Here is a 27733-nt window from a genome sequence, read left to right on the forward strand (position 1 = left end):
AGTCCCAAGGCAGATAACTTCTGAATAAGTAAAGTGAATGCGTAGAAGATTCCCTTCCTCAGTTGAAGGATGCCATGTGGCGGACTCTGAACATAATCCAATGACACCCATCCATTCAGAATAGTAGCATTAAATATCACAGGCATAGCCCCAGAAAGAGTGCTTGACGACAAAAGGCAGGTATATGGACAATTTGTGTAATCAAGAATGCTAGGGAAGATGCTTGCGCGAGGTTGATAGCTCTTCAAAATTTCAAATGATTCTAATCTGACAAAATAAGAAATAATCATAGCTGCTTCTACTGAAAATGGAAATGTAAATAGAATAAAAATATCGGACAGACTAAACTTAAAAAATATGTAGATCTAAAAGAAATAATTCTGAATGTTAAAAGGAGAAGAACTGTTATTGGTGAACTTACAGATCTACTCTCCTGCACCCTGCTCATACATGTAGGACCAACAAGCTTAGCACACCCTCAACCAAAGCTTGTTTCATGCTTGCAGGATTTAGAATCTCCTTTCTTTTGTTCTCAGGAATGATACTAACAAGCAGGCATACAACACCAGCAACCACAGGATTGCCACACATGCTGATAATTGTTTACAACCAGTACTGATCTTGGATCCCATAATTCCCGCCATATGCCACAATATCTGGTTGACACGACATAACTGCAAAACAATCAAACAATTTATATCATGATCAGGACAATAAGCTTGCTTAATAAGGGAGTTACACATGAATATCATAAACTACATGAAATTGAAAATAATTAAAGCCTTCATACGATCAACAAAAAGAAGGGCTGATAAAAGACCTCACACTTTAGAGAAAAAGTGTAGTACAGTAGTTAAATTAAAAGTGACTATCCAAAATGAAATATATTTTAAGTTCACTGTACCATTACACCCCAACCAAAATAAACTGCCAGGAGAGGCATCCTAGCCCTTTTTTTCTTAAAATGAAAATGATATGCTGAGAGTATGTTTGAACATAGTGAAAACACTTAATATCGTAGAATAGAGCAATACGCTACCCATGAGAATCTCCCAATACTCATGCCACGATGAAAATGAGGCTATGTGATCACTATAATCAATTCCACCAACACCAATAACATCACTTTGGTCTGCTGGTTGTTTAAAGTGCCATACAATGGCCCATCATTTCCAATGGCTGATACCATAATAATTATTGGCTGTTATTTCCAAACCTGGAGAACATAAAGCAGCAACATTAACCAAAAACGTTCAGCTCATTGTATTAAGGATAAGCATGCAAAACTGAATGTGGAAGTTTCAACAGCAGAGTGGGTAACTTCACAGGCTAATCCTTCCATATTTGAAATAAATGTCCAAAGAAAGCTAGCAAACTTCTTCAAAATGCAAAATACTGAAAGAGGAAGTCAACTCATGAATTGAATGATCATAGCATGGTTCATGGATTTAAGAGAGGCCAAGAAGCCTGTGGGAAGCAAGTGAATGCATTATGATTGAAGCATTTCCACATGCCACTACAACCAAACTTAGACAATTTTGCAGTTTTGAAACAAAATTATTAATGATGCTTGACAAATAACACCAATAAACCACAGGCCATGGGAATCATACCTTCTCTACAAATGGGAGATCCAAGTAATCAGGTCCACCTATGCTCAAGTTTAGCACATCCATGTTGATTGCAATAGCATAGTTGAAAGCATCAAGGAACCAAGATGTATATGATACCTGCAATAAGCTGAGAGCAAAATTCTCATAATCCAGCCAAATTTTATAGAATAACAAATGTTAAAGGGAAAGTCCTTAGGTTGATGGATATACTGTATGATATATATCTTCTAATTATAGTAATGAACAGTTCAAAAGAGCTTCCAATTTCTGTAGTGCATGCTAGGAATTTCAAATGTATCAAATATAAAGGAAATCAACAACAAAAAGGGTGAGATTTGCAAAGGCCTGGTGCAACATCCAATCAAAATACAAAAACAAACAAAATATCCAACACCAACTTGTGTTACCTGTGCATCAGTAAAAACACGGAAAGCATAAATTCAGTATCTGGTGCAAAGCCAAGACATTCTGCGTCCTCACCAGCAATAACACCAGCCACAAAGGTCCCATGTCCAAGATTATCATTCAAAGTATCCTCATTGGTCAATTAGTTCGTTCCTGAAAACTTACTCGCAAGAGTGAATATCAGAACTCCCTATTGAAGACCAACAAGTCATTTTCAATAAGAAATAATTCACACCAACAAAAGTTCAACTAACTTCATTTTCCCACTACTGATGTACCTTAATGTTTCGGAAGTGAGGATGATCAGCACGTATTCCAGTGTCGAAAATAGCCATTTTGACTTTAGCACCGGTATACCCTTTCTCCAAAGAGCATCCGCTCCGAACAAGGAAGTAACTTGAGATCTCTGCGAGATCAAAATAAGAAATTCCATAACTTTCCTCCCTCGTTTAAATTCTCATAAATTTGGCTATGGAAATTTAGTTAATCGAATTAAAATGTTTACCTGCATCAAAAGATGACGACTCCAATTCAGTGAGGAATTACTTAAACCAGAATGGTGGAAATGTTTCTCTTTTTCACTAAACGACATCGAAGTAAAAATTTTCCCTGGTCGTTTTCGCCCATTCTCAAAAGCACCACTAAGGATACCCCTACTATAGCTCAAATCAACGTTGACATCTTTAACAAATCCCAGCCTTTCAATCTCCTCAATGACGGATTCTTTTACCGAATCCCTGACCGAAAGCAACCCAAAATCCGTGGGGAACTTAGCAGCGGGGTTATTTCTCTGGATCCACTCCCACCCTTCGGATCGGAGGCTGGATTCTAAGTACGAACGGTGTTCGGACGCCGGTTTGTAATCGATGAACCGAACGATGTAGTTGGCACGGGAAGCTTGGGGTTGGGTTCGATCAGAGGTTAGGGTTAGGTTTGGGGATGAACGGAAAGAGAGATTGAAATGGAAAAGGGAAAGGGAGAGAAGAAGAATGAAAAGGGATGATTTGAGAGGAAACGAAGATTGAGCAGAGAGCATGGTGTGGCGGAAATGCATTGGCGGGAAAATGCCCTCATCAGATAGAGAGAAGAGGAAGAGATAACTCTCTGCCTTCTTCGGTTAAAGCTTGAGTGGGAGTTGTTGCATCTTCAGCTTCCGACAACCTCGTCAATTTAAAGCTAACCTCCCTATCAACAAGTAAATAGTTAATCAGCCATCAGAGTGATTTGCCACGTGACCTTTTTTTTTTTTTCTTCTTTTCTACATTTCAAGAAAGTAGGACAAGGAAATTAAGCAAAAGAAACTAATGAAAGCTTTCGAACCACAGAAAGCACAAAGTCCAATATCTTTTCTGAGCCGAGGGAAGTCTTCGATTTGTTGGCAGAGGGAAACAGAGTGGAGGAGGAGACGGATGTCACTAAAGGCCCGACCTTAAACTTGACCGTATATGTGTCTACTAGTCCGGGCCTAATTTGGGCCGGAGTCAAGCATCGTATTAAAAGGTTTCAAACGGTTCATGCTTTGATTGGTCCCCTAAGGCGGTCACATTTGTTTATCCAGTTTTAGTTTTTCTAATACCTTCGAAGGACGGTTCAAGCTGAAATAAATATCATGATTATTTTAAACGAAAAATATTTAATAGACAAGGGTGATGACAAGTATAAATAGAATATATTAAAAATTTTATTGCCTATTCGTATAAAAAGTATAAATATAAATTATAAATATGTATTTAAAAAAAACTTATTATAAATTATATAATGTATGACTTAAAATTAATAATAATTATATATAAAATATGTACGATATTAAAATTAAAAAAATAAATTTAATTTTTATTATTGTGATGTTATTAATTTTAAATTGGTGTCGAGTTAATTATTTTAATTTTTTAATTTTTTTTCTAATTTTTCTTAATTTACCTTAATATTTTAAAGTGTAATTCTGTATACTTTTGTAATTATATGACGTAATCATTGTATATATATATAATTAGGAAAAGTTACTTCGAAAAAATTTGAAATGGCATAATATGAAATTGTGACAAGATCAAAACTCAAAGTCCCACAAACATGTTAAAATAGTTAAAAGTAGTTAAGTTTCGAGGATAATATTAAATAAATAAATAGCAAAGTTTAGCTTGACTTGAGTAAGTATAAGGGTAAATTATATTAAAGGTCATTAATTTATTAATAAGTTTATATTTTGATCACTTAACTTTATAAATTTATAAAATGGTTCTTATACTATTTGAAAGTTTTTATTTCAGTGACTTAAATGAAATATTCGAATAGTTTAGTGACAATTTTGTAAGTGATCAAATCGTTTAGTGACTTTAGGTGTAATTTACCCTAATATAACGTACCAAAGAGGACTTGGTTTCACAAGGTCGAACACCGGCAGCGCACGCCGCAGTGCTTCAATCGTTCAGATGGCGCGAGGCCTTGTCCTCTGTTCACAAACCAGAACCATCGCCAAGCTTTCCTTTTTCCTCTCGTATCCCAAATTATGGTTCAAGCCCCACCGCCACCATCGCCCCTGTTATGGACCCCATAATATACCTTCAGCGCGCGTCTTTTGTCATTGCGTTAACTCCCAAACGCTAAACTTAGTAGATATGGCTAAGTACAATGAAGCTTTCTCCAGGCGAATGGCCATGGCTGGAATCAAACACCACAACAGTATTGGTTAGCTTCTTTTTGCTGTTCTCTTTGTTGGGTTTCTGTTTGTTTCTCGAGAAAAGATATAAGGAGGCCTTTTACTAAAGACAATTCTATGTCTCATCTTTTTTTTAAGATGGAAAAAAAGAAGAAGATAATTTGGTCGTGCAAATTAGTAAATCATTGATTTTAGTTCTGGGTTTGTGTTTTTAGCTCTAGGTGTATCCGGGGGACCGGATAGCATGGCTTTGTGTGTTCTAGCTGCTAGTTGGAAAACTGAAGGCCTATATGGAGTTGACAACAGTGGCAAATTCATTGATGGTCTTTTAGCAATAATTGTTGATCATGGGCTACGTTCAGAAAGCAAAGATGAAGCAAGTTTAGTGGGAAATCGGGTTTCAGAAATCGGTATATTTTTAGTTTATCAGTGAAATTTCGAGTTTTGATTTATATTTGGATGGCTAACATGAGTTTTGTGTAGGAATCAGATGCAAGATTGTCCGCTGTGATTGGTTGAATGGCAAGCCTAAGCAAGGTCACTTGCAAGAATCTGCTCGAGACATGAGGTTGTTTGTTTCTCTTTTGAAGTTTGTTTGAAATGCTTGCTACTCTGCTAATAGTGCTTTCATTTTCGAGCAAGGATGCTTTATAGTTTATAGTTACGGTTGGGCTTGGTAAGGATAACCATTTGGTTAGAGTCTCATTCTCTTTCTATTATTGTGCTCGAATTTCAGGTATAAAATATTTCAAGATGTTTGTATGCAAAACCAGATCAGTGTTTTGCTTGTTGCTCATCATGCAGATGACCAGGTTCTTACCAATACATATTTGCTTCACCAACTTTCCATATGCATGCTTGGAAGATACAAAAACTTGTATTAAGCCTTAGATATATATATATATGTGTGTGTGTGTGTGTGTGTGTGTGTTTATTAAAGTATAAAAGCTGCATATTCAATTTATTTACTTATAAGAATCAATTAACTATTTTTTGTGAAGTTCCTCTCTGAATTGATTGAAACATGAACGAACAAACAGGACACTAGATGTACTAATTTTCGTTCCACAATGCAGGCTGAGTTATTCATTCTTAGATCATCTCGTGATAGTGGGGTCCTTGGACTTGCTGGCATGGCATTCACATCTCAAGTGTTTTCCTCTCATACAAATTTTTGTAACAATGATTGGAAAAATCATAGTGTTCTTCTAGTGCGGCCTCTGCTTGATTTTTCAAAAGAAGACATGTACAAGGTTAGTGATAAGGATATAGCAATAAAAGTGATCTATTCATGCCTTTGCCCAGTTTTCATTTATATGCTCTCTTTACTAGTATTCTTATGAGCTCTAAGTAAGTCCTTTTTTCTAAGTCCTTTTTTCTTTTTAATAGATATGTCAAGGGAGTAACCGGGATTGGGTTGAAGATCCAACAAATCGAAGTCCATTATTTGCTCGGAATAGAATTAGGGCATCATTGGGAAATTTGTTATCAGGTGAGTACCGATAGATGGGACAGTTTTGATGTATTATTCATAACAGTCTTTTTGCTTTAACTTTTAACTTGATGTTATATACAATGGTTCTCCATACTGATCTTGCTGCTAAGTTGCCAAAGTTTGAGTTCGTATAAGATCTACATTGTCAAACCCTTTGTATTAGTACTTTGCATTCACACTCTTCCTTGAGAGCAATAATAATTTAGACTTCATATTTTGGAATAACGACTCTTTTCCAGGTACCTTTAATTCTGAGCTACAAGCAGTTATTTCTGCCTGTCGAAGAACACGCATCTATGTTGATCAAATTTGTAACAGTTTAATGAAGCAGTCCATTACCGTAATGGATGTAAGCACTCTTTGATGTTTGGAAGTTTCTTGTTGTTACATTAAATTTAACTTTGGTATAATAATACAAGCAAATTTATTATGATGATAACTTTTGCAGCAAGGTTATGCAGTTATCAATTTAAAGACACTTAATCCATCAAAAATTGAGGATATATGTCTGTCTAAATTTATTACATTGGTTTTACAGGTATTAAACCATTTACGATATCTCTAATTTTTATGAGGGAATCTTTCAATGTTTCAATTAATTCCATTTTCTTGTAACTTGTCAGTTTGTTTCACAAAGGCAGAGGCCAATCAGAGGCAGTACTTCAAAATTACTGTTGCAATACATACGTACCATCCCATGCAAGGTGGAACACTTTCACTAAACTTGTAGTTGCGCTTCTCGTGCAATTATTTAGTTTTTCTTTTTCTCTTTTGCAAGTGCAAATTTCTTGATTGTTATTCTTTTTCTTCTTTTTTTTTAAAAAAAAATAATTTTTAGATTTCTCTGACTGCTGCTGGTTGCTACATTTGTCCGGCTCCTGGATCTAAGGGCTTCGAAGCTCTCGTCTGCTGCTCTGTTTATTGTCCTCTGCCTTCAAATGCAGAATCATTTCGCACATTTTCTAATGTAGAAGAAAAGCATTGCTTTTCAGATGAGCTGGAACAAATTATAGCAAATGGGAGATCATATTCTAATAATAACCTGGTCACCGATTCATCCCAAGCGCAGTTTTTGGACATGAGATCTCAGTCAGTACTAGATGAAGCCCGGAGATTAGATGTTATCAGTGAATCAACTTACAGAAACATTATTTCATTGCAAAGGGAGGAAGTCAGTCATTTTAAGTCTAAAACTGATGAAGTTGCATCTGGGTGTGAGTCAAAGCAGGGAACTGAGCATATTGCTGCATTTCTGAGTGAACCACTCCTCCCAGGGCAAACATGCTACTTTATGAACCGATTCATTATCTCATGGAAACTAAGCAAGGAAATCAGTAGCAATTGGTTTCGTGGGGAACCTCTTTCTCTTTCATATTTGCAAGGGGATTGTCATTGCTGCTGTGTAAATGAGGATGAAATGGTAGCCAAGGTACGTACCATGATTGATGCCGATTGGCTCTATCTAGCCGAGTTGACAAAGTGGCCACATTCAGATAATTTTGAAGCGACAAGACTTCCATTAACCGGTAAGATAACATGCTTGGATTATTCAAGGTTGTCAGCAAAAGTAGCTCTTAAATCACTGAAATCCATCCCAGTTGCAGCAAGAAAAAGCATGCCTTTACTGGTTGATGATCATGGACGGCTACTAAGCATCCCGGTATGTTAAACACTTCCTTTGATATGATATCTTATGCAATTTCTTTCCGGTTTCCTTTTAAATTCTTTTTTAAGCCTATTGACAATCATTTCATGCAGAATCCTCCTCCTACCTAATGATTCTTTTTTATTCGTGTTCTTTCAGAGCATTGGCTTTAAACATTGCCCTTGCATGAAGGCTTCTACTGTATTCAAGCCAAGGGTACCACTTGGAGGAGGACACAGTTCCTTTCTGTAGTCATGGTAATTTAAGTTTCACCAGGTCTGTAAATTTCATTATGCCTAGGGTACTTGGAGGAATGCCATTTTTACTCTAAAAAGGCTGGGAAGAGTTCATATTATATAGATTTTGACACTTTTACACATACATTCTTTGTGTTTTAAGTTAGCATCATTCAATTTTTGATTGTAGAAAGTTTTAACATCTAAAACCCCAGTTGGCATTTTAGGGTTGTTTCATTTAATTCTTTCAAAAGTACATGAGTATTCATTCAGTTGTACACTTGACAAAATATATGATTGAGTAAAGAGAAAATTAATGGAAACACAAAAATGGGGGCAGAAATATCACAATCTACCTTGACCTCCCTTTTCCCTCATTGAGATAAAAGAAGTGAACCTCCTTTTCCATGGAGCATCCTTCTGTTGTTCAATCCATGACAGAAATGCACTGTCTAACAAGCAGAAGATATTAACATAAAGGAGCTGATATCTCACTGGAACATATCGGAAATTCGCAATCTGAACAATCGGCCATATACCACCCTCCAAAATCAAGGCTGGGATAAAATCTCTCTTCACATCAGCCTTCACTTCCGGAACGCTTTTACCAGTGGAAAGCCCCATATACGAGAAAAACACGAACAAGTCAAAGGGGCCAAAGATAAAGCCATCCATAGCGACTTTAGCAGCAACAAATTTCACAGACTTTGGTCGTAGTTGAAGCCTTAACTTTATAAATCTATCCAAGCATTCATACCTAAATGGAGAAAAAAGAGAGGTAAGCAGTTGCTAGCGTACATTACGACCTGCACCCACCATAACCAGTTGAACACAAACTTACCATTGTCTGTTTATTTAGTTCCGGTTGAAAATTATTAGCAACTTAACCTCAATATAAACCTTGAATTTCTTGGATTCTATGTAAAGTCATAGTTACACCCATTTTGGGACAAACTTGGTATCATCAGAGTACATGAACAGATATGCAAAAATCAGACTAAATAAACCACAGGGGGGAACAAAGGGAAACGAAAACGAACCAGTAGTGTCCAGCCGGTCCAACAAAGCCAAATCCAAACATACTGGTGATAGCCACTCTTTTCCAATCGGTTATAAATTCTTGCTCTGAATCCTGTCAAATTAAACACCGATTATCGTCTTATTAGTGCGTGAGGAGCCGGATTATTCAGAATCCAACTTCAGAAAACATTCAAACTGATTAATAAGAAATGTCTAACCAACAAGTCCTTGAGCAATGGGTACAAGAACAAAATATAATCTCCAATCACTTCAAGTAGTTAGTTCATCAATGTGAATAATGTCACGACACGATTGTACAGACGAAATCGTTCACTCGAAATGTAAAAAGTAAGTAAATAAACTAAACCTGGACTGAATAGTATACTTGTATTGTCTTCTATGTGATTCACCTGTTTCACACATGCTAAATAGAGAGCCAAAGCACCAGAAAGCATGAGACCAACCAAAAGCAAACTCTAAAAAACACAAACTGCGTAACCAATATTATCTTTGGAAGACAATTATGAAACAATTCATCTGTGAAACTTGAGGAAAGATGAAAGATCAATCAACTCTTACAAACAATTACTTTGGGAACAAGTTATCTGATCTGAACCATACAAGTCTTTTAAGATTTTGTTACAGGCATTAGTATCAGAATCGAGAGAATAGACATTCAAATTGAGGGCCACAACAAAAGAATATACTGTGGTGTCATGTGAGACCGTAAACTATGGTACCAAAAGAGGCAAATATGAAACTTTACCAGCTATTCTAGTAATGCTATATGTTGTCAACAAATCTCTAATGGAACATTACCATTATCGGATTCAATCTAGATTACCACCTCGAAAAATGAAACCTTTTAAATTGTTTCTTTAACATTACCAACCAATAAAATTGAATCAAATCAAGCAGGAATATATAGAAGAAAGAAATGATATTTAGGGACAATAATCCAAAACTCAAAAACTATCATTGAGGATTGCAAGAACCCACGAGAGAATGCAAAAAAAGGTGCGTACTTTATATTGAAGGCGTGTGTTTGTGGTGAAATGGGTGATGTATTGAGCCCCAACATCCCCAATGCCCCAAAGGAAACCTGAGCTGACAACTTGTGTTTTGACAGGATGAAGAGATAAGCAACTCTTGTACCATTTCCATATCCTCGACATTTTAAGAGATGGAAAAAAAAAAAGAAAAGAAAAAGAAAAGACAAGTTGAAGAAGAACAAGATGAATAAAAGGGGGGGGGTAGAAAAAGAGAGGAAAGGGATAGATAGAGCTAAGAAAAAGGAAAGAGAAACTAAAACAAGAGTAAAATTTTCTCGTATTCGTTCATTCATTCATGGTTTTGTCACCGCTACATGGGACAATGTTGAGCGGAAGAAAGAAGGTTAGCGAGAAAATCTCTCCATAAAGAAAGTATTGTCCAAAGGCTTTCCTTTTCTATATTACAATCATTCAAACATTTGGGCATTTGGATCCATTTAATAGGTTAAATTCTAACAACAGTCCTTTTACTTTTATTTCATTTTTCTACTCTTTGAATTGTTATTTTCAGTCCTATTAATTTCTATATTGTCTCTGTTTTAAAAAAAAAAATCCTCATTTTTACCACATTTGTTCTTTTTTCTTTCTTAATCTTACTATTTTCTGATTTTTTTTAATATTAATTTTCAAATTTTAGAAAACTCATCAAATTTATTTATGAAATTCTCTTAACCCAGTAAATAGTTATTTTTCCATTATAAAATTGAAGAGAGAAAAAATGGAAAAAGAAAATATGAGAATCAATAAATGGATTCAAAATTGGTCCCGTGTAGCATTTTAGACTGTTATTTTCCAACATCAAACGAATGAAATGTTTTCATTTGGAGGAAATTAATATTTCAATCTTGAAAATTTTTAATCATCTAACATCACATTTTAATCATCTTACATGTTCTTGCTTTCATCTACCAATAAAATCAATCTCTCACCAATTTTTTAAAATTTTTGAAAGTCGGATGCATCATAAAACAGCTTATAGTCAAAATTGTAGAGAGAGAAAGAAAGAAAATAAAATAAATAAGAAAATGAAATTATATATTAAATTAAATTTGATATCAAGGGTAAAGTTAATTTTTTTTAAGAGGTTGAGATTAAGTTATATATTTTTATAATAATTTAAATGCAATTTTATTTTTATATTGACTTATATTTTTATGATTTTTAAAAGGATTAAGTCAAAATTTTAACATTTATAAGTTCAAACTATTAACTTAAGATTGTATGAACTTTTAAGGGTCTAAAGCAGTTATTTTCCATTTTAGAGGGTTGCTAGATATGAATGAGAGTTGAGTTTCATATCTGAAATTTAAATTGAGAAGGTACAACTTGTGACTCATAAATGGTGAGGTACTAAATTAAGACTTGTTAACTAAAATTCTTATTCCTTTCTGAAACTAGAGAAAAAATAGTAGTCAAACCTATACTGATGAGACATTTGATTGCAAGTCTCTTCTATCTCTAAGATTTTTACTTTCTTTCTTCTTCCCACCATTTTTGCTCATCTTTTTTTTCGGTTTCTCATCCAAAACAGGATGTGTGCTTTGTAAGTGTTGATGAATGGCAATTAGTGGATTAGCTTGCAAAGCAAGATGCTTGATAACTATACTTAGTTGTTTTCCTTCTTTCAACTTGATAAGAATTCATTCACTAAAATCAATTAGTTATTATAAGAGATAACTTAATATTATAACAAAAAGATAGAATTACAAAATTGAAGCACAATCTCTCAACAATAATAGAAAAGTTTTTAAACTTCAATCAAAGTAAGAAAATGTCATGTGACGTCGTTCAATTAACTAATTTATCACATCAACAATTTGTGAATTAATAGAATTTTTAACAGTAATAATTAATTCAAACAATTATCTTAATTTTTATGACTAAATTAACCTAAAAAAAATTTAATGTGATAAAAATAGTAACATCACTAACATAAAATGTAATTTATTATTATTATTAAATAATTTCATTATAAATTTTGATTATATCTATTACTTTTTACATAATACATAATCCTTTGAACCCATGATAATGGATTTTAATAAACTCAGATCCCCATCTTTATCATCATCTTATTGTATTGGCAACCATGATTATTTCATTAATATTAAATGCACAGGATTTCTCATTTTCCCTTTCCGGCCTTCCACGATATTTATAAGCTTAGATTTCTTTCACTCACAAAATTATATTCCTAACTTGTTTGAGTAGAGATGGTGATATCTCTACATTCTTCTCTGCCTCCGTTTCTTTCCTTTCAAAACCCTAATCCCAATTCAACCCACTTCTCCAAACCCATCAAAATCCTTAATTTCACCTCAATTCCCTTCTTCAAGTCCCTCAAAACCCCTAATTCCACAATCTTCAATCTCCAACGATCTTCAAAACCCCACCCCTTAACCCTTAACCATTCCACAGTTCTCTCTAAAACTCCAAACTTTGGGGGGTTTAAGATAGAAAATGCGACAACTTTAGGCCCCAGAAACCAATTTCTAAGACTTAACTGCTATGGAGTTAAAGACTCCGGTGAGAGTAACAAAGTAGTGGTGGACTCTGGTGGGGGCGGTGGTGGAGGTGGTGGTGATGGCGGCAGAGATGGAGACGATGGAGAGATAGAGAAGAAAAGTGGGTCATTGCCAGAATGGATGAATGTTACTCCCGATGATGCAAAAACGGTTATTGCTGCTGTGGCAATATCGCTTGCTTTCCGGTCATTCGTGGCTGAGCCGAGGTACATTCCTTCGCTGTCGATGTATCCTACGTTTGATGTTGGGGATCGAATTGTTGCTGAGAAGGTAGTTATTGTTTGTTTGGTTGGTAGATAGTTAGTTGGCACAAGGTTTCTAGTGGAAATGTTGATTACATACTATTTCATTGTTTGATGTTTGTGTTTATTTTTTAAAGCTTTAGGGTAAAGGCTTTCATCTTAGGTTAAATTGTGTGAAACATCAGTGTCAAGGTTTACATACGTTCTTAACTTTATGAAGGTCAAGAAATGAAGTTTAATTTAAGTATGACTAAAGACTGATTGAGAGGCTGGATCAAAGCATATGCATTGTCATCGGAGGTTTTAACTTGCATTTATTGATACCTAAAATTGGTAACTAGTAGAAAGCATATATTGCATAAGGCCTAATCTTATTTTGTTTTAAACATGCATCGGTAACTGAACAAGTTGTTTAATCCATACGTATACCATGACGGTTTTTTTAAAATTGAAATTGTCAGGTTTCATACTACTTTAGGAAGCCATGTGCTAATGATATTGTCATCTTCAAAAGCCCACCAGTTCTTCAGGAAGTAGGATACACTGATGAAGATGTCTTCATTAAACGAATAGTAGCTAAGGAAGGTGATACTGTTGAGGTGAGGATACTCTGACCATTTCTTAGCATCTATATTTCTCCTTCTGATTGTATCTGTTTCTTACTGTATTGAGAAAAATAGTACTGCGTATTAATGTTGCATGCTGTGATGTCGAATCACAAGAACAAGGAAGATGTTAGGGTAAATGGATAGTTTTGCAAATTATCCATGTTGTTTCTCTTGGCATCCCATATGTAAGATGCTACTCCCTATGTGGCTCTAACACTCCATTTTTTTTTAAGTACAAGTGTCCGATGCATATTCGGACCTGGGTATGGAAATATAATTCTCGAAGAACCCTCCAAATACATGGAAATTTTGAACCTATCATGTGTGACACTCACACCTGTGTCAGATTAACATAGGCTATTCCTTTACAATTCCCTATCTGTTTTACATTTTTGTTTTGATGTATTATCATCTGTAATTTGGTTTCATTAGAATGAAATATTAAAAGTTGTTCTGATGCAGGTTCATAATGGAAAACTTTTCGTTAATGGGATTGGACGAAATGAAGAGTTCATCAATGAAGCTCCTTCTTATGAAATGGCACCAATTGTAAGGATTTGTATCTAAAATTTTAAATACTTTACATTTTAATTCCATTGGCCAAAGCCCAAATGAGTTTGTGCCAATATCATTCGGATTGTATACGTGCTTATTGATATTGCAGAAAGTACCCGAGAATTCCGTCTTTGTGATGGGTGACAATCGTAATAATAGCTATGATTCCCACGTTTGGTAAGATATTTTGTTCTAACAGGTCGACAATGTTGCAACCTTGATTTGAACCTTCAAATCAGAATATTTCCTCCTCTCTTGGTTGACTTTTATGAGTTCTGTTTTGTTTAGGGGTCCCCTCCCTGCCAAGAATATCATAGGAAGATCAGTATTTCGATATTGGCCCCCAAAGAGGATGGGTGGCACAGTACTTGAGCGTGGCTGTGCCGTTGACAAGCAGGAGGAGAGTGTCAAAGCACCTGAATAGATGTATCCAGGCTTACTGATTTTATGAAAAGCTTTATTTTCTCTGTTGACGCCATATTCCGTGATAATATCTCTGTTATCTTTGCTTACTCAATGTGAACTTCTAATTCTTTTTTTGTATTTCCCAAAATTTCTGCAATACAATCATTTTTTGAGTAGAAAGGCTATTCTTGTAAACAGGTCCTTTTGCCCTGTCATATATGTAGATCTGACCCTTTTAATGATTAATGCAACTAATTTTCTGTTTTCTGTGGTTCCATTTCTGGTTGGCTGCAACTTGGTTTATATAATTACAATTCAATAATACTAATATATGACTTGAAAATCTTGATTTAGGAGATAAACCCTAAAAAATTTGCTTTTCAAAGGGCTACTTTTGTAATGCATATCAACAATAGATATATATATATATGAACCAAATCTTGTTCTACCAATTATCACAGAAATCATTCATGGAGTTTCTCCACACGTACTACAGCCGTAAATGGAAACACTACTTGATATCCTATCAACGAGATATGATTATAACCTACATCAATACTTTTTCAATTTCACTCCAAACTGAAAAAACTGATCTAAATGATTATATTGTTTTTCTAACGAATTTATTACCTTCACACTTACCAATCACTACAAGCTTTGAAAATTACTTTAAAACACCCAAAACCCACCATTTCCGTGTGAAGAAATGCTGCAGTCCTCGACTCAATCGTATTGGCATGAACTATTTTTAAGCTTGAGAGGCTTGTTACTATGGGAATCAATAACCAATGAGCAAGAGATACGTTTCCTATGCCTTGACTTCACCAACTTTCCGACCACATTCCCTCTGGACCGAACTTCAAAGATCAATGTCATTGGAACTCCGCCACCATCATCTGAAATTGCTAAGCTTGCCCCGGCCCCATACAAAGGAACCTTGTCTCCATGGAGAGTCACGGCTACAGTTCGATGACTCTTTCTTGGTTGATAATACTTCTTCAACTGCAACACACACAAAAATAAAGATCAAAATACCAAGTTTTTTTTTTTTGGAGTGATTCTTGTGTAAAGAAAAGTCTGAGAAAATGTTTACCTGACCAGTAGCAACTGCAATTTCGGAGTACATAAGGTTGACTAGATTGGAGCTAACATGAATACCAAAGAAAGTTGCAGGATTGTATACTGTCATCCTTAATGAACAATTCATTGTAAGCATCTTGCTTGGAACTCCCGTCATGTCGGCTCCTTCTCCAAAATAGAAATTATGCACTGTCAAGCTCTGCAAAACAAGAATTTTTTTTAAGACTAGTCAGTTTGTATAGCAGAAATTAAGAAAGAACAGTACTATCTGAAGTTTCTGACAAAACCCAAAAAATTATTTTTTTAATATTACTTTTTTCGAGTATCTTATGTTTAAAGGAATCAAAGGGTAATAAAATAATATTATCTTACATAACGACAAGAACATTGTATTTATTAGGAAAAAAAAAATTGCAAACCTTAACAGCAATTTGAGCATTGTAAGGGCGACTAGCACCCCAGATGATCAAACAAAACAAACTGAAAACCGCTATAAACCCAAACACACCCATCAAAATCTGGCATCTCCTGGTAAACCCTTTATCATTCCCATAAAAATACTCCCCATAATCCCCTTCTTCTTCAATAACATTACACTCAGTCCAACCCTTTTCATTTCTCTTCCTTCCTTTCTTGAGAGTTCCCGAGAAACGACTAGCGGAAGATGCCCTTGAGTGACGGCTGTAAGAAGGGTGAGAAGGAGATTCCATGGGGCTACTGTAAGCAGGAGTTGCCTGCATGGAAGTCGACTTATCACCATCGTGAGAATCCCTGGAAGGGCTTTGGACGTAGTAAAGTTGGCGTTTAGGGGATCTCGGAGATGATGGGTCGACTGAGCTTGTTACATCGGAATCGGTTTTCGTGTGCATCTTGATATTCTCAACTCAATTGTTGTTGTTGTTTTGAAAGACGAGTGAAGATCAGCTGTGAAAGGGGCAGTTTGCCGTTTTTACAGTGAGGAAGAGGGAAGGACTAAGGGGAGGGAGATGGAAAGTGAGTGACGAAATGTACGAACTATTACCAATGTTAGGTTCGGAGCTGAGGTGGGGGATTTGTGAAGCTGGAGGTTCGGGAACGAGTGTCGGCAGTGATTCCGTTAATCTGTTTGTTTTGTTGGACTAACGTTAACGTCATCTTTGACGGAACCTGAAGACAGTGATGTAAACCATCACTAACAACGTTTTTAAAGTTAATTCAACAGTAATCTCCAAACTAAAACTTTCATTTTAAATTAATTTCTAAATTTTAAAATATTTTAATTACATCCATGAAATTATATTAATAAAATTTTTTCGTTACTAAAATAATTAATTTGAACGTTAAATAAAATGTTGAACTTTATGTAACATAATTTAAAATTTAAAATTTAAAAAAATAAACATTATAAAAATTTTAATTTGAAATTTTCAAAACTTTTAAAAAAGTTTTATCGCTCACTTACTCTTTTTATTATTATTATTTACTTTATTGTTAGTTTTAACTTTTAAAAGTTATACGGTGATATTTTAGTTTTTTTTTTAAGTTCTCATTTTCAATTATATCACGTAAGATTTGACATATTATTTAATGATTGATATAATATCGATAATTTAATGATGTAATTAAAATATTTTAATGTTTGAAGACTAAATTAAAATAGAAATCATAGTTTGAGAATGTCTAATATAATTAATTCCAAATTTTATTTTAAAGTTTGGAGGAGTTCATAAATGAGTTTTATATTATAAATTTTTTTTGGTAACATCTTTTTGGTAGCATTACAAATTTTATTTTTATATTTTAAGAATTTAAATTTTAAAATTAATGTAAATCATGTGATAACGTGTGCATAATTTTTTTTATACTTTTTTAAAGTTTATGGATTTTTCGATATTTACCAAATGAAGAATTTAAAAAATTCCATATATATATATTTAATACATCTTAAAGATGTTTAAAATGGCCAAAAAAAAGAAAAAATGAAAACCTAAGTAATGTTAAGGTAAGACGCTTTTCGAAGTTTGAAATACATATAATTGGTTGGTTCATAAATCGTAAATTTATTTCGAAGTCAAGACTTTTATACTAAATTTAAATTTTAAAATTTTAAAAGAATTAAAATAGAATCTTTACTACCTCGCTGGCACCTGCCCCATAATTTAAACGGAATTCGAAAGCAAACAGTGTGACTTTTACTGTCGTAAAGAAACAACCTTATAAATGCCACACGTATCAATAAAATTATAATTAGAAAAAAAAAACCATAAATCGGTTGAATAAATCAACTGAGTAATGCATCAGGTTCATACAAAACTTATAATCTCATCCCGAATCCTGCATTACCTATATACATCGATTGCGAAGGCATACTGATGACTTCAATTTGAAATCATCAGAAAATAAAATAAATAAAGAACTCCTACAACTGTCACCTTAAACCTTAGGTTATGTCAGATCTTCTTCTTTCCAGCGGCGGCAACTGTGTGTCTATCGTTGTCAGCATTTGCGGCATCGACATCCCTCCTGAGACTACGATTTCTGTAATGGAAGAATGAATGAGATGTAAGCTTAAATTTTGAAGCAGGAAAAGGTTTCTTTCTTTTTTCATACAAACCATTACTACTTCAGAATAGAGAAACCATCATCTTTAAGTGGTAGTCTCAAGCAATTACGTCGAACAATATGTAGTAAGAGTTAGTAGGCTTATAGCTCGACAGACAACACGGAAATAGCAAGGAAAATGTTTGTAAATAATACCGACAACAAAAGAGGAGGAACCCTTACCAATTCCTTCACGAACTGATAGATTCGGTCTGATAACATCCTGGGTATTAATGAGGAATATATCGCCAATGTAAAGATGATTTGTGGGAATATAGACGCAACATAGCTCCTCTTCCCCAGAGAACGTCTGCATTTTGTGGAAAGAAAATGTAATGCACGTAGCACACCAATAATTTCATGCCATGTATGATGCTTATGGAATCAGGAAAATGATTAAAACAAAGAAAGTAATGCTAAAATGATAGTTTTGGAATATAAAGTTCACTTGCGCACCTGCAGAGTAACAGATGAAGTGATGAACCCAAAAGCATATTCACCAATACGAGGATGTTTAATGATGGCTACTTCCTTGAAGGCCTGTGAGCTCTGATCTGGAACGCAATAAAGACATAAAAACATAAAAGTGATGTAGCATATGGATTGTCGCTACCTAAACCAAAAAAACAAGCAGAACACACACCTCGTGATATAGCAGAACTAATTTGCTTGGAGGCATTGTAGATATGACGAACGAATGGCATCCGCTTGATAAACCACTCACCAAGGCCAAGCACAGATGCTCCCAACCACGAGGACATGAATACCCCAATCACGAAGATGAACGTTATAGAAGTTACAAATCCAAGACCTACCAAGAAGTAAAAGGAGGAGAAAACATAAAGAGACCAGCAAACCATATGCTACATGATCTTAAAGTTAACAGACATTATTAGCAAAAATGACAAAGAATAATATATAGATAATATGTGGGTAGATCATTTAAAAAAAGGCAACCTTTTGAAAAATTTATCTTTCTCGCTGTACATACCATATTTGGCAAGATCTCACATTAAAAAATCATTGTCATTCAGAACTCAGAAGCCTTAAGGAAAGATAAGTTTACAAACTCCAAGATCCAATTAAAGGGGAAAAGAGTAAAAGGTTTTTAGCTACTAAGTGAAACGCTCACCAAATACATTAATGCCGAGTTGAAGAAAAATTGGAGAGAAAAAGCCATCAACAAAGTGAATAAACCACCATGTTACGTAGAAAGTGATTGCTATAGGAAATAGAATGACACTGCAAAAAAAGTAAACAACTACAAATCAGCAACTGCTATAACAGAATCGTGAATGATAAATAGACGCGATAAGATAAAATGTCATGAGCATATATTCAGTAACAGAAACCAAATCAACTAAGTTTCCGAGTTCATCAAATAAAAGGTTAGCACATATTCATGATGGCAAGAAGTATCATTTTGTAAGATGATAGATAAGTAGTAGATTAATTTCAAGACAACCAATCAATTTTATGCGAAGAGATATGGAGGAAGCAAGGAAAAACTAAATGACGGTATCAGGTTAATCTGTCACTTACATTTCACTTCTTAAATGGATTATTTGGAATTTATTTATATGCATTTACACTTATCTCTTATTCCAAGATTTAATACCTAACTAAGTTCTTAAACTTACTATAATCATAATTAAAAGTGAAAAGCTAAACAAAGATATCTAGTTTCACCTTATTTGTGAAAAAATTTTCACTCGATATCAAGGATATAAGAAAAGTTGAATAGGAAGTACGTGTTGATCATTTTTCTGTAAAGATGAATTATGATATGCAAATCATTAAAGATCGTGCACATGATAATTGCACAAATATCTATCATGAATAAAAAGAAACTTAAAGCATTGAGAAATGGAATGTTGCTCACCAGCCGGTCATGAACTTTTTTGAGGCCCAGCTCTGGAAAACTTTGTAAAAGGTCTGGATAAAAACAAAGCTTGTCAGGCAAGTTTAGAAAAAAACATGACTTCATCAACAAGCATAGCCACACAGTTCCTATACATGCTGAGAACATTTGTTTTCAACGGTTTCACTAGGAAATTTACACAAAGATTGAATACAACAAATAAACCAATAATCATAAACTCTCTCGTATATAAAATATATATACACTCTGTTATTTTTACGCTATTAAAAAAAGAAAAAAGAAGAGCACCGCCGTACATTCGAAGCTTCTAAGAGAAAGGGGAATCATTTTCACGAATCTTATCTTTTGGTAACAGTTTATTATTAATAATTAAAAGGAGGAGAGATTTAAAAGGGAAAACATTTTCCTCATTCTAAACAGTTACAGTAAATGAATTTGGAATCCTATTACACAACAAAGAATTCAATGTCATACTTATTCTAAAGTGAACAATTTCTTAAATTAAATATCAATTAAAAAACGTCCAATTTCTCTCTAGTAACGACCAAATCATCCAAACAAATACAACTCTCAACCAGGTTCAATCGAATTCTATCATAAATGTAGCTCAATTAACAACCAAAAAGCTCTTCTAAAGGAAATGGGGGAGAACAAGAGAAACCTCGCGGCCGGAATGATGCGAAGGAGCGAAAGAAGGAGAATGTTTGGAGGAATCATCGTGGACGGAATCAGCGACCGGAATTAGAAGCTCTAGATCTCTACTCCCCATCACGATCGTCGATTTATCATCTCCCATCGCCGGAAAATCCCTCCGCTGCTACTCTCCTTCTCAGGAATAACCAAAAAAAAACTGATTCGGTGCAAAACATAATAATACGAGAACAAGAATTTTGTTGGGTACCTCCGATTCACCATCAAAGGCCACATCAATTATTCAGAAAAAGAAATTAATTCAAATTCAGTATATATATAATACTATATATTATATATTTTTATTTAACAACATAATCTTTGATCATTAAGTAAAATTATCACGAAAAAAATGTTAATTATGAAATTAAGATATGAATAAATGTCGTTTTAGCATAAATTATTAATATTTTGAAATTAATTATATGTATGTGAAAAAAGGATAGTTGGTTAAAATTTTATATCTCCCGCAAAGTTGGCGAGAACTAGAATTAGATATATTGATATACCAATACGAAATCAATAATCTTACAGCATATATGTGACCATTATTGATTGATTTTGATTGTAGTTATATGAATATATTACTTTTAATATATCTTTTAAAAATAATACATATAAAAGGTTGGTCTAAATTTTAAAAAGGTTAGTATAAAAATATTAGATTTAAAAAATTGATTTGAGTAAAAAATTTTGACCCATTTAAAATATAGGTCGAGTTCTGATTTAAATATTTAAAGCTCGAGCCTCACCTGATTTGTTTTTAAAAACTTCTAATATATTTCCTTCATATATTATGTAATTTATAAAAAAAATTAATTCCATAGTAATTGTAACGCCCCTTACCCGAGACCGTTGCCGGAGTCGAGCACAATGCACTACTAAACTTATTTGAGCACTTAACCAAATTTAGATAATTTATATCATACTTTTCAGACAAGCTGTCCAACTGCGTCATAGTTGCTAAATAATTCATATCTCGAGTTATAAAACTCGAAACCCAAATCCGTAAATTTTCCCCGAATTTATACTCATATATCTACTTACCAATTTTTTTATAATTTTTGGTTGGTCCAATTAGTACAGTTTATTAGTTAAATCCTCCCCTGTTTCAGGGTTTGGCTACTTTGACCCCTGTGCACTACGAACCAAATTTCTCTCTGTACAAAATTCAAATAACCATACCGTTTGTTTCTCTTAAAAATAGACCCAATGAGGAATCCATACATATACAGTATGACTCATAATTATTTTTGTGAAATTTTTAATGATTTTCTAAAATCAAAACAGGGGAACTCGAAGTCATTCAGACTCTGTCTCACCACAATTTAAATATCTCATAACATAAAATCCAATTGCATGCACCATTTCCTCTATATGAAACTAGGCTCATTAGGCTTTAATCTCATTTTTTTTCCAGCCCTTAACTCAATTTCCACAATTTATGGTGAATTTTCAAAGTCAAACTACTGCTACTTACCAAAAACTGTTTTAGTACAAATATTGTTAACAAGTTCATAACATCTTTACTTCAATTCATTCAAACTCTATACATGCCATATATGTAATATCCTGATTTTGGGCCTAGTCGGAATAGTGGTTTCGTGACCATAAAATCCGAGATAGAAATAATTATTTTATGATTATTTTGAAGTCTATGATATGATTGCATGATTGTGTGAAAAATTCGTGAAGAAATTTTATGCATAAAGTGCTTAAATTGAAATTAGGGACTAAATCGAATAATTTGCAAAACTTGCATTCTAGAAGTTTCTAGTATGAAATTGTTTTGAAATATTAATTAGGAGGTCTTAAATAGAATTTTACCAATTTCTAAGTCTATGGACAAAAATTGGACATGGATGGAATTTTTGGAAAGTTTAGTAGTAAGGGCATTTTGGTCATTTAGGGGTAAAATGAATTAAAATACAAAATTAAAAGTTTTTCTCATCTTCAACCCCATGACCGAATATAGCAAGGAGAAACCATGGCTAGGGTTTTTCAAGCTTCCAAGCTCGATTGTAAGTTCGTTCTAGCCTCGTTTTTAATGATTTTTACGTTTTTGGAGTCCCGGTAGCTCGATTTAGCTTATGCTAGCAATAATTTAACCTAGGGTTTATATTTGGAAAAATACCAATAGGTGAAATTTGTGTATTTTGGTGTTTTATGATAGAATATGAGGTTTTAAATTATGTTAGACAACTTGTGCTACTCGGTTTTAAGTGAAAACGAGTAAAAGGGCTTAATCGGTAAAAATACCTAATAGTCATAAGTACATGTTAGAGTGAGAATTTGATGTTGCCATAGAAGGGAAAAATGATCAGCATGTCATAAAACATAAGAAAATAGGCTGAAGTTTAATTTACGAGCTTTGGGGTAAAAGTGTAAATATGCAAAAGTTTAGGGGCAAAATTGTAATTTTTCCAAAATATGATTTTGGGTCAATTTGAATAATGTGAGTCCTAATTAGACTATATTTTAAATGATAGAGCAAGGAAAACTGAAATTCGGGCTAAAATGGGGAAAATACCAAGTTGTGGACGAAATGGTAAAAGTAGCCATTTTCGCATACGATGTAAGTTCATATGTAAATGTTGGTAACATAGTTATTGTTTTAAATGTTTTAATGTTATTTAAATGATATGATAATTATTATGAAATATCATACTTGTGACAATTGTTTGATAATATGTCAAATTATGTGATATACTTGGAAAATGTGAAATACTACCGAGTATCGGTATCGACATTCCATAGAAGATGGTTGCGACATATGATTGGGAAAAATGTCCCGTTGAGCCTTAGGAATGGATTAGGATACGAGTGACATGTCACTGGGATATTTGGGCATCCGAACTCGTTGAGTGGAGTCCGAGTTCGTGAGATGTAACTAGGCATCCGAACTCGTTGAGTTGAGTCCGAGTTCGTGAGATGTAACTAGGCATCCGAACTCGTTGAGTTGAGTCCGAGTTCACTCATGGATGCGAACGCCCGAGCTCGTTGAGTTGAGTCCGAGTTCACTTATGGGCGGGTTACATGGTAGCTTGGCTACATATGTGGCACTTATGTGCAAACTTTCCATGTATCCGAATTATATTCCGATGTGTTCAACGGGTAAAGTTCTACTGAAATAGAGGAATACTCAAGATGAAAGGGACGTATTGGTAAGTGTTGTGAAATGGGTACTTTGAACAGGTATGTACTTAACCCTCGGGTTGAAAAATCGATATAACAACAATATGGTAAGATGATAAATGAAAATGTGATATGAATGTCTTGGTGATGATTATGCAAATGATGTTTTATGTTTGCTTATATGGTTATGTTACTTGCTATTTGCATGTGAACTTATTAAGCATTTATGCTTACTCCCTCCTTTTCATTCCTTGTAGTTTTGACAAGCCAGCTCGGAAATCGGGAACGGTCGGAGGCTCGCTCACACTATCCGTATACCATCTTGGCATAATGGCTTGTATATTTTGAGTATGACATGTATAGCATTATAATCATTTTGTATATATGGTCTTATGATATAGTTATTGAGTGGTATGGAAATGATTGGTAATGATTAGCCGTTGGAATGGCTAATCATGATCATATTTGGTGTTATGTATGTCAAATTGCTAGCTAATCCATGGAAACCATGAAATAGGTAAAATTTACCATAAAATAGATTCAGACAGCAGTACTGATGTGAATTTGAAAAATCACTAAAAATAGTATAAATGGAATTAAATAATGAATAAGTTATGGAATCGAAGCTTGATGAGTCTATTTTCATATGGAAGAAGCGAAACAGGTATATGAGATATATTTTATGAGATGTTTAAATTTTTGTGAAACAGGGCCAGAGTGATTTCTGGATCCCCTGTTCTAACTTTTGAAATTCACCATAAATTTTACAAAGATAATTAGAAGTCATGCTTTATATGTATAGATTCCTTATTGAGTATAGTTTTATTAGAGACAAACGGCATAGTCATTGAAGCTCTGTACAGGGAGATATCTGATTCGTAATACACAGATGTCAGAGTAGTTGAACCCTGAAACAGGGGAGACTTTAACTAATAAACTGTACTAATTGGCCCAACCAAAAATTCTAGAAAAACATTAGTAGATAGATATGTGAGTCTAGTTTCAGGAAAAATTTACGGAATTGGATTTCGAGTTTCGTAACTTGAGATATGATTTTTAAAGCGACTGTGATGCAGTTAGCCAGCTTGTCTGGAAATTTTAAAATGAATTGTATGAGCTGTTTAATTAATGAATTAAGTCCGTTAACACCTCGTGTTCGACTCCGGCAACGGTCTCAGGTACGGGGTGTTACATTATAAATCTTTAAACATAAAACAAAAACTACCAGAATTGATCTGAATAGTGTGCCCTGTTGTGTTGATCTGATCTACCCACTTCACTTCAAGTCAATCTACATAAAAATATTAAACACACACAAGTAAGCTTATTGAAGCTTAGTAAGCTCATAGGCATATAAACACAAATCATATCAAATATCGTACACAATCATATATCTATTAGTTTAACTATTTCATCCTCCAAATCACAATTTCATTAATAACTCATTGGAATAATTTCCATATGGCTACTCACAATTTAACTCCCTTAGGCCCATTTCTCATTTACTTCATTGTCAAATTAGGGAACAATAAGAGAATTGAGTGCTTCATTATCACATTGCCATAGTAAACTATGGACTTTCACATTGTTACGCATCACACACTGAAGCCATAGCCTTGCCATGGTCTTACAGGTTCACATATCATACCGAAGCCATATCCCAGACATGGTCTTATACGGAATCACATTATCACATTATACCGATGCCATAGCCCAGCTATGGTCTTATACGGAGTCACATTATCACATTGCACCGATGCCATAGCCCAGCTATGGTCTTAAACGGGCACACTTATCACATATTTTTCGTCAATTCATCAGGGTCACAGAATAGAAGCACTCAAATCCATTGTTCCTACTAATTTGTACTTTTAGTTACACATTATTCATTAGTTAATGCAAATTGATAGTATTCATCAACAATAAAATACTTTAACAATCATAAGATTTTCATATCAAAACATTGAACTTTGCCATATGAACTTACCTGGACTAATTTGCAAAATTCGTAGAAATTCAGGGACTATTCTTGAATTTTCTCCTTTTCACGATTCAGTTCATTTTCTTGATCTATAATTATAAAATCATTCCTTCATTAGCATCCATTTCAATTCTATTTCACTTCACAATTTATGCTGTTCAAATTTTGAAATTGCACTTTTACCCCAAAATTTATAGTTTTCACAATTTAGTCCCTGCTCAATTCACCCATTAATTGAAATAATTTTTCTCAATTAACACTTTATTTTATCATTATAAACTATTTCAAAACCTTTTATATTCTTAATTTCAACAGAAACCTTCAATTCACAACTTTTTCACAATTAGGTCCTAAATATCATTTCCTATCAAAATCACTTAATAAAACCACCTTAATATGAAATTAGAACTTAAATTTCATAATAATTCATCATAAAATTCCCTTATCCATCCAGGGTAACTTCCAATTTCACCCATAAAATCAAAAACTAATGAATTCTACAAGTGGACCTAATTGTAAAAGTCATAAAAACATAAAAATTATCAAGAAAAGTAAGAATTAAACTCACATGATGTAAAAATATGAAAAACCAGCTTTCTCCAGACCTTCTATGGCGTTTTGGCTGAGAAAATATGAAGAAATGTCTAGATTTTTCAATTACATCTTTATTTAACTATTAACTTTTATGCTATTTCCAATTTTGCCCCTTGTTCACATTGTTTTCTTGCTTATTTCATACCCAAACCGTCCAGCCATTAACCTTTGGGTCTAATTGCTCTTTAAATCCATCTTTTTAAATACTTAAGCTATTTACTCACAATTTAACAAATTTTGCGCTATTTTCAATTTAGTCCTTTTTAATTAATTAGCCATCCAAACGTTAAAATTTTCTAACGAAACTTTAATATTAACTCAATGACACTCCATAAATATTTATAAAAATATTTATAGCTCGATTTTCAACTTTGAGGTCTCGATACCTCATTTTTGACCCATTTGACCTAATAAATTCTTTTAATTCACTAATTTCACCATTTCACAAATTCTTCTAAATTCTTACTTGACTCATAAATATTAAATTACTATCTTGTTCAATCTTATTTGTCGAATTTAGTGATCTCAAATCACCATTTCCAACACCACTGAAAATTAGGCCGTTACAACTCTCCCCCCCTTTAAAAATTTCGTCCTCGAAATTTGTTACCTGAAAACAGATTTGGATACTGTGATCTCATTGACTCCTCTGTTTCCCAGGTTGCCTCCTCCAATCCATGTCGATGCCATAACACTTTTACTAACGGTACTCGTTTATTTCGTAGTTCTTTAACTTCTCGAGCTAATATTTTCACTGGTTCCTCCGAATAAGTTATATTTGATTGTAGCTCTATCTCAGTATAAGGAATCACATGTGAAGGGTCTGATCTATATTGTCTCAACATAGATACATGAAATACATTATGGATCTTCTCAAGTTCTGGAGGCAAGGCCAATCTATAAGCTACCGGACCGATCCTCTCAATGATTTCGTATGGTCCGATAAATCGTGGACTAAGCTTTCCTTTTCTACCAAACCGTAAAAATTTTTTTCCACGGAGAAACTTTCAAGAACACACGATCACCCACATTGAACTCTATATCTCTTCTTTTCAAATCTGCATACGACTTTTGACGATCGGAAGCAGCTTTCAAACTTTCCCGAATAATCTGAACTTTCTCTTCAGTTTCCCGAATTAAATCCACTCCGACTAATTTCGATTCACTTAATTCTGACCAATACAACGGGGTTCTGCACTTCCTTCCATACAGAGCTTCAAACGGTGCCATTTTGATACTAGCTTGATAACTGTTATTATAAGCAAATTCAGCTAAAGGTAAGTACCTTTCCCAGCTGCCACTGAACTCGAGTATACAACACCTTAACATATCTT

The 27733-nt window shown here is 34.0% G+C and overlaps 6 protein-coding genes across 9 annotated transcripts; 2 read left to right on the top strand and 4 right to left on the bottom strand.

The window, feature by feature from the left end:
• Nucleotides 1–1453: 1453 nt before the first annotated feature.
• LOC121229225 (subtilisin-like protease SBT6.1) lies at nt 1454–3480 on the bottom strand. Of its 3 annotated transcripts, XM_041112833.1 has the most exons (4): nt 3339–3480; nt 2524–3203; nt 2297–2424; nt 1583–1740 (listed from the first exon to the last, which is right to left on the bottom strand). In XM_041112833.1, exons 2-4 carry the CDS (start codon nt 3070–3072, stop codon nt 1608–1610), a joined length of 810 nt encoding a protein of 269 aa, XP_040968767.1. In that variant the 5' UTR covers nt 3073–3203; nt 3339–3480; the 3' UTR covers nt 1583–1607. The 3 variants fall into 3 exon arrangements, 2 of the variants coding, with proteins under 2 accessions (XP_040968767.1, XP_040968766.1); XM_041112832.1 differs by having other exon boundaries at nt 2524–3433; XR_005926917.1 differs by lacking the exons at nt 2297–2424; nt 2524–3203; nt 3339–3480 and adding an exon at nt 2021–2162 and having other exon boundaries at nt 1454–1740.
• A 912-nt stretch (nt 3481–4392) lies between these two features.
• LOC107958759 (uncharacterized) lies at nt 4393–8322 on the top strand. Its single transcript, XM_016894613.2, has 11 exons — nt 4393–4703; nt 4890–5084; nt 5158–5242; nt 5411–5486; nt 5751–5927; nt 6064–6166; nt 6409–6518; nt 6618–6707; nt 6793–6873; nt 7008–7829; nt 7974–8322. Exons 1-11 carry the CDS (start codon nt 4448–4450, stop codon nt 8064–8066), a joined length of 2088 nt encoding a protein of 695 aa, XP_016750102.1. The 5' UTR covers nt 4393–4447; the 3' UTR covers nt 8067–8322.
• On the bottom strand, nt 8245–10531 carry LOC107958760 (protein Mpv17). The gene is made up of 3 exons (XM_016894615.2): nt 10096–10531; nt 9091–9182; nt 8245–8807 (listed from the first exon to the last, which is right to left on the bottom strand). Exons 1-3 carry the CDS (start codon nt 10243–10245, stop codon nt 8396–8398), a joined length of 654 nt encoding a protein of 217 aa, XP_016750104.2. The 5' UTR covers nt 10246–10531; the 3' UTR covers nt 8245–8395.
• A 1629-nt stretch (nt 10532–12160) lies between these two features.
• Nucleotides 12161–14722, top strand: LOC107958757 (chloroplast processing peptidase). Its single transcript, XM_016894611.2, has 5 exons — nt 12161–12917; nt 13351–13488; nt 13960–14046; nt 14162–14229; nt 14341–14722. Exons 1-5 carry the CDS (start codon nt 12336–12338, stop codon nt 14474–14476), a joined length of 1011 nt encoding a protein of 336 aa, XP_016750100.1. The 5' UTR covers nt 12161–12335; the 3' UTR covers nt 14477–14722.
• Nucleotides 14723–14886: 164 nt separating this feature from the next.
• Nucleotides 14887–16615, bottom strand: LOC107958758 (uncharacterized). Its single transcript, XM_016894612.2, has 3 exons — nt 15957–16615; nt 15551–15736; nt 14887–15459 (listed from the first exon to the last, which is right to left on the bottom strand). Exons 1-3 carry the CDS (start codon nt 16404–16406, stop codon nt 15181–15183), a joined length of 915 nt encoding a protein of 304 aa, XP_016750101.1. The 5' UTR covers nt 16407–16615; the 3' UTR covers nt 14887–15180.
• A 1152-nt stretch (nt 16616–17767) lies between these two features.
• Nucleotides 17768–20922, bottom strand: LOC107961349 (protein CONTINUOUS VASCULAR RING 1). Of its 2 annotated transcripts, none has more exons than XM_041112835.1 (7): nt 20661–20922; nt 20000–20052; nt 19250–19359; nt 18761–18928; nt 18574–18671; nt 18301–18427; nt 17768–18054 (listed from the first exon to the last, which is right to left on the bottom strand). In XM_041112835.1, exons 1-7 carry the CDS (start codon nt 20793–20795, stop codon nt 17957–17959), a joined length of 789 nt encoding a protein of 262 aa, XP_040968769.1. In that variant the 5' UTR covers nt 20796–20922; the 3' UTR covers nt 17768–17956. The 2 variants fall into 2 exon arrangements, with proteins under 2 accessions (XP_040968769.1, XP_040968770.1); XM_041112836.1 differs by having other exon boundaries at nt 18301–18340; nt 20661–20919.
• Between the last annotated feature and the right edge of the window lie 6811 nt (nt 20923–27733).

This window comes from Gossypium hirsutum, chromosome A05, assembly GCF_007990345.1.
Source record: "Gossypium hirsutum isolate 1008001.06 chromosome A05, Gossypium_hirsutum_v2.1, whole genome shotgun sequence".
Lineage (NCBI taxonomy): Eukaryota > Viridiplantae > Streptophyta > Magnoliopsida > Malvales > Malvaceae > Gossypium > Gossypium hirsutum.